The 7,293-nt window shown below is 28.1% G+C and overlaps 1 protein-coding gene across 6 annotated transcripts in view; it reads left to right on the top strand.

The window, feature by feature from the left end:
- Fem-1 (protein fem-1 homolog B) overlaps positions 1–7,293 on the top strand; it is a 66,043-nt gene that overhangs the window by 52,052 nt on the left and 6,698 nt on the right. For 5 of the 6 annotated variants that reach the window (XM_014436338.3, XM_014436336.3, XM_014436339.3 and 2 more), the window contains 3 exons: positions 462–578; positions 1,366–1,493; positions 3,553–3,701. In XM_014436338.3, coding sequence (XP_014291824.1) covers positions 462–578; positions 1,366–1,493; positions 3,553–3,701 — 394 coding nt within the window. The remainder of the gene's footprint in view (positions 1–461; positions 579–1,365; positions 1,494–3,552; positions 3,702–7,293) is intronic. The other variant, XM_014436337.3, reaches the window with a different exon arrangement.

Here is a 7,293-nt window from a genome sequence, read left to right as displayed (position 1 = left end):
TTTTGGACGCTAAGACAAGAACAATAAGAAAAGAGAAGACACCAAGGAATCAACGAAAGAAGATTGTGAACTTGGTTAGTTTTGTTATAACTAAATTTGAATACATTGTAAAATAGATATTAATTTATTTAAGTTAATAGTAAAAGTGTTTGTATTCTGATTGCCTAGCAACAATACGCCCTGAGATTAAGAGTCTTTTTATATAATAAAATTTATATTATCTATTCAGTATTAAAGCGCTTAACTTGAACCCAAAGTATCTCTTATATTTGAAAAGAAGTTTATAAAACGAGTAAAGATTATTTTTTATTTTTATTTTAAATAATAATAAAATTATTACAATATATATATCACAATGTATAATGCAGTAGTTGTTAGTAATGCTTTACTAATGCTGATTATAAACTACCTAAATATACACATTTTATATATTTTTTTAATTTCAACCTTATAATTAATAGGTTTCCTTGTGCTGAAACTACAAAATTGCTTATAAAGTGCGGTGCAGATGTGAATGCATTAGATGATGATAGGAATTCCCCTCTCCACACCATTGTGCTATATCAAACTCGTTTAAGGTATTTGTGAAAGCCCCTTTTAATTTTTTAATACCTACTATTAAATTTTATGTTAAAGTATTGTTGACAATTAGTAAGAGTTTGAACTTATGGTTAACTTGGCTTGGTTTTGTTGGTTAGACAGTTTTAATCGATATATTAAAGTTTTTAACTATACACTCTTCATTCATCTTTTATACTCCGTTGACCACTGCTGGGATGCAATATATTTTGTTAACTGAGCTTGATGCCTTAAAGTGTAGAAATAACCTATTTCAATCTTAGTAACTACAAATTAAACGTAGTATCAGCCGGATTTTTTTAAAACTTTATGTATATTTAATTTAATGAAATGATGAGTCTTATTTATCTAACAATTTTTTTACTACATTTAGTTATTTTTTTGTGATCTCCTTGTAAATGATTAAATGATAATCTATAGCAGCACTCCTAGCTAAAACTTTTTAACATTTAAAATATTGTTTAGGAACTATTTCCAAATATATCTACCTCTCATTTTAATATCGCATGCTGTAAGTAGAGGGCTAAAGAAGTGTAATTGTGTGGCCTGTTTAGTGATTAATTTTTTAGAAAGGTTCCATTTTCAAGGTCACTAACATCATCCTATTTAAGTCTTGGCAATATTCGGTCATTAGTACACATGATATGATTTGTTTCTCATTATTTTTTTTTTTTTTAATTGAGCTTAATTATTAAGTAATATTTTTTATCTTTCTTTTATTGTTTTGTTAATTGTATTGTATATTAATGTAACCTATATGAATTTTTATCTTTTGTTTCTCTCTAGTGATTTCCGTACCTTACATTCTATAATCAAAGATCTGATTGATGCTGGAGCTCATATCGACATTGTTAATAATAGAGGAGACACTCCTTTAGAAACGGCTGCAACAGGTGAGCAGTTATTCTTTCAAGGCAAGTAGAAATATTTAAAACATAAGACATTACACCTAATATAATAGGGTTATTCATGATGTGTTAAACGTAAAATGTTTTACCATGTTAAATTTTATAATTATAAGATTGTGAGCTGCCCTATTTAAAGTCATGTTAAATGTTAAATGCATAAGAGCTCCTAGGGGTTTTTCTCAGCAACTTGTTTCATAACCTTTTATTCGAAAACTACATGTTATTGTTTACTTCTAAGTTTTGATTAAAGTAATTTATTACAACATGCTTAAAGTAAGTGAAAAGTGTAACTTTGGCCTCTGAGTGTCTTGTTGATCTTCTAACTTGTGAGGAAGAGAATCAAGATGAGCTAATTGACAACTGTCATTACGCTATTATTATTGTCATCCATTGCTTTATTAGATTTATAAACTTCCAAAACAATATTAATACACTAACTATGAGTAACTAACCTAACATAACAAACAAAATTGTGACGAGCTCAGCTGGTCTGTTACGTGACGTCATTCTCCGTATAACAGACTCCCATGTTATATGTTATATAGTTTTAACATGGTAAACGAAAGAAATATTTCTCCATTTAACATGTAAAACTAAAGATCATGAATACCCTTACTATTGTCACAATTATTTGAAAAATGATAAGATTTTGTGATTCAGTTGCAATTTCATTTACTTTTTTAAAAAAAATTAATTTTCAGGATTCAAGAAGTACTATCAGATCATTTATCTAGAATGTTTAATTTAGTATCAGTTATTTTTACTTTCTTACCACTACTAGGGAGATGAGGAAAATTTAGAAATCAGGTCCAATTTTCAATGCAGTATTCAACAGATACATTCTTTTCAGAGCCCTCTGAGTCCAAAAAAATACATTTTCAACCATTAGTTTCTGTTGTCTATTTGTATGTACCAGGGTTATCTCTTAAATGGGTGGACAGATTTTATTGTTTTGTTTTTTAAATAATTTGATATTTGATTCCTCTATACTAAAATAGAGTGGCCTGTGTGTATTAGTGGCTGAACAATAACCAAAAAACCTGTTCTATTCAGTGTTATGTGAAAATGTTTTTTGTTTTTTTAAAATTTGTTATTAAATTATTAACTTCTTGTTTTTTGAATGATGTATGCCTATCATTAGCCCCTCAGTTCCCATTGTTATTGATGGTATCCAGTGAAATCTTTTGGTATTTTATTATGAGGAATTTAATAAAGACAAATGAATAGCTTTCAAGGATCTCAAAACTGAGGCTAGGATCCTAGAAGTCTTTGGCTAGGAATTCATGAGTGGCAGGTACAAGGATAGTGTGAAGAATTCTGAGGTGGTAATTTTATCCTTTTAAACACGTTTTGCTTATACTGACCTGTTGAATTTATATGATAATTTTTTTAGAGCTTGCTGATCATCTTGGTCAAAATTCTCAGTTTTCACTAACACCAAATTAAATTAAACCGTAAAGCTATAGACTCAACCTATCATCAATGTTAGGAGTTTATAGAACAGGATGTACCTTTTGTTAAAAATGTAACAATAACAATACAGTTCTTTTAAAACCTGATATAGTTAATTTATAAATAGTTAGATAATGGCTTAATATTTGTCTTTGTCTTTTTTAAAATGTTTTTTCTATTTAATTTAAACATGTTATAAGCTAAATCTTTTTGCTTTGTTTTATTGCAATATTTAAATTGCTTAAGGAATAATGTCTGATACCTAACTATGTCGTAATATTGATTACTAATACCAAATTAGGAAGCATTTATTTTGCACTAACTACATTTAATTTTATAATGAATACAAATTTTGTGAGATACTTAAGTTAAAGAACTTGGTTTACATAAAATAAAATAAGCTATAAATTAATTGATTAAATTTTATCTTTTTTGTCAACTTCTATTCCATCTTTTATAGCACTGATTTGGTAGACCTGCTAAATTTTAAGTAATGTTGACTTTTTTTATTAGTGTGATTTTATTAGTTTAAAAATATTGAATTTATGTTAGTTTCTTAAAGTCCTTCAATTACATAGGGAAGTTATTAAATTATTTATTTTCCTGTTTTCAGGAATAGCTGAAATAATTTTACGATCTCAAAATAAAGTGAGTTTGAAATGTTTAGCTGCTAGAGCAATAGCTCGACATGGTATAGAGTATGAAGAGCAGGTGCCATCCACTCTAATTGATTTTATTGAACTTCATGGCCCATGTAAAGCGGTAAGTAATATCAAGTTAGTTGGATTGTTTTTTTCCCCTCTTCCACAGTTAATTAATATCCAATTTTTTTTTATCTGCAGTATATTTGAATAGTATTTAATATGTATTGATTATACATTTTTATGACTGATAACTATGAATTGTGCATTGGTGTGTATTTCCACTAAATTCAAATTAATGCATGTATTTGTTTTTTTTTCTTTTTATCCAACTGTAGGTAGTTAAACATTGAATCAAGTACATTTTATAATATGTTTGTTATAACTAATGAATATTAATTTTATAGTTATGCTAAAACATATATATTTATATTTTTATATGTGAATAAAATATGTTTTCTTAGAATTAATTACAGTTTTTTTTGCATTAGTATTTATAGTATTATAATAGGGTGAGTTTGTAATAAAATGACAGATTTAATTTTCATGGTAATTGTAATCCACTGATCGGCTTTATTTGTTTTTCGTGTCCAATTAAGGTTGATACCCTTTTTATACTAAATAAATTTTAAAAAATCGTTTTGCCTTCTGTTTTGTCTTAGCATTTGGTTGAACAATATGGCATTAAAATGTGAAATATTGGTAACTCTATGCCATTATTCTAACCGTAAGTTTTCTATCATTGAATAAACAACTTGAAGAAGCAACCTAAAGAAAGTTGAAAAAGAGAGTGCTGTTTCTGAATGAACTATAATAATAATAAATAATATGGTTCCAGAAATTTGTAACTGGCAACACCAGTTTCATGGCTCAGAGACAGACTACATTCTGAGCTGAGCACTATCTCTTCATATGTAAATGGAAGATGTGTAAACATTTTATGGGGTTGTGAAAACAATAGAGGAGGCGGACATTTGGCAACTGTACAATTTTTATTATGAGCTGAATATCTCCCATTTCTTCAAGCTTAGAAGGCTCAGATGGACAGAACATCTTGCCAGAATGGCTGATAATTTACTTACTAAGAGGATTCTTACTGAGCCTCTTTTGCTGTCAGTTGCCTATATATGGAATATATAGTAAAAGAAAGTATTGTGATTGTGTAAAATTTCTAATTCAAGTTTTCGACAGAAATACATGTTATAAGGTCCCCTGAGTTCAAATTGCCAAGTCTTGTAAAATGGTCTTTTAGTGTGTTTGTATGTGGTCAGCCTAGCTCAAAAATAACTTGTATGGAACTGAAATTACATATTTAGGGTGGATATATAACTGCGATTTTAGTCTGACCAGAAGTGCCACTTTATACAAACAGTTTTTCACATTTTTTGATTTTCTCAAAAATGGCTCTAACTAATTTAATTAAACTCGATATCTCAATGAATAATTAATTGGTCTTTAATGTCAACTAGGTCTTATCCTCTAAGAGTGTTAAAATGATGAATTTGAAAATCTTTTTTTCAAGTTCCTTTAATTTTGTTTATTAAATAAAAAAATATTAAAAATATTTATGGGTAAATATAGGAGAAAAATTGAACTTCCGAAACTACGAGAATGGTACAGAATGGGGATGCGAGGTGGTTGCTGCTGGGGGAAGCTTAGATCTTTTATGGGTTATAGTGCTAGCAAGGAAAAGCATAAATCTTTAGAAGGTCCGGTTGTGAACAAAAATGATTTTGTGACAGAAACCTCTGTTGAGGCAGACTTAATGAAAAGTATTGTGGAATTGCTCAGATAGTTTGGAGTTCCCTAATCATAGGACACCATAAATCAGTAGGTATATATCATCATAAAACATAGGCTCTATAGTTAGGGAAGAGTGAATTTCCCAGCATTAAATGATTAGTAAAAAGAAATTGTGTTTTGTATATTAAATTCCAGAATTCTTCTATTCATAACATGTAGAGCAATATCGTGAGTCTATCAGCCAGCCTCGAGAACACAATGCTTTAAATTTAAAAACAAAAAAATTGTGTTAAAATAAAATCGGGTTTTAATCAGTAAGAAAAACTGTCATTTTTTAAGACTCATCCCATTATTTATTTGAGTTAAATTTTGTTTTTTCGAGGTTTTAATTAAACTATTTTTAGTCCAAGGGTTTAATTTATGCTGAATACAGTCCAAGGCTTCTATGTATATTCTGTATAATTGTCATAATGAAAAGGGGCTTAATACTATATATGTATGTATTTGACTAATCAACTTGTTCTCATTTTTATACAAAAAAGCCTTAATTTTCTCAAATTATCCTTTAAAAATTACTTTCACACTTGTATGTGTGTTACTTAACCAACATATGTATGTGTAAATATTTGTGTGTGCGTATGTGGTACCCATAGTACCACCTTTTTTACCATCACCCAGATCACCATCGTTCAACTACATACGATTAACTAATAATCTTCTTTTCAAAAATTTTACTTCAATGTCTATTTGTTCTGAATTAACTTGATACTGACTCCTAGTTTTTCTTTCTTACTACTAGGCCTCTAGTCCACTGGTAACTACAACAGGCTACAAAGTTATCATGCTAAAACAAAGGACATCCCTGCTACATTTGCCTAAAACACATCAACTTGTAGCTAAATCACACTAAATTGTTTTAGTGTTACAATTAGCAACATTTGGTTATGTGTTGCACGGATATTATAAAAAGCTGAAAATCTGGACTGACTCACTAAACATTCTGATTAGAGAACAGAAAGAATAAAGTATGACCAAACTACCCTGTGGTTTGGAACTATTATAATTTATCCTCTAGAAAGACCCATTATTTATCCGAATTTTGGAAGAATTTCAACCCAAATAATTGAGTTTTTATATTGAAAGAAACTCCATTACTATTTTTCTTTTCTTGATTCTTCTATTAACTAGCTCTTAATTTAATTTTTTAACCACTAATTATAAATTCACTTTCCTTCTACTAATTTATACACAATATTTTGTAAACTATAACGATTTTCTGATGTACAATTGCTTTTATTTTTGTGTGATTCTTTGTTTTAGGGAGAAATATATTAACCCTTTTTTATTCCATTCATTATTAAATGAATCAAAACCACATTTTAGTATTATTTGCCTATTTTTAAGTGTTTTTTCTAACAAATTATTGCAAATCAGCTTTATAATATTAACTATTGTCTAATAGAAGTATGTAATACATTCTTAAAACAATTCTATTCACTTATATAATTGTTGTAATTTCAACAATCTTTAACCAAGAAAAGACCAAATTAGTAAAAGTAATACATTTACTCCATTACTTTTGTCTTATTTTCATTCAGTCATTTTTCTGTATTCTACCTTTTTATTATTTTTTTTTTTTTGTCTTACAATTTTGACATATTTTCTTGTTCACATAAGAATTACTTATTTTTCAAAAATATTTAGTCTAAAATAAAGATATCCTTTATTTACTTATTAGTTTAATTTAATAACATGAACTTCAGGTCTTTTTCAAGGCTAAAAAATAAATAAAAAAAGGGGATAGCCGTTACTCAGAGAAACAGAAATAAAGTTAAACAATAAACAAACAAATTTGGATATATACATAGCAATGAATTAAATATAAAGTAGTTGATTAATAACAATAGAAGTAGGTAGTAGTAGATAGATAACAATAGAGGATGAAATATGATATTATAGGAGAGAGGGGA

The sequence above is a fragment of the Halyomorpha halys genome, unplaced genomic scaffold, assembly GCF_000696795.3.
Source record: "Halyomorpha halys isolate HHAL.00 unplaced genomic scaffold, Hhal_1.1 Scaffold1872.1, whole genome shotgun sequence".
NCBI lineage: Eukaryota > Metazoa > Arthropoda > Insecta > Hemiptera > Pentatomidae > Halyomorpha > Halyomorpha halys.
The sequence above is the reverse complement of the archived record's forward strand: the minus strand, read 5'-3'. Positions and strand labels throughout refer to the sequence as shown.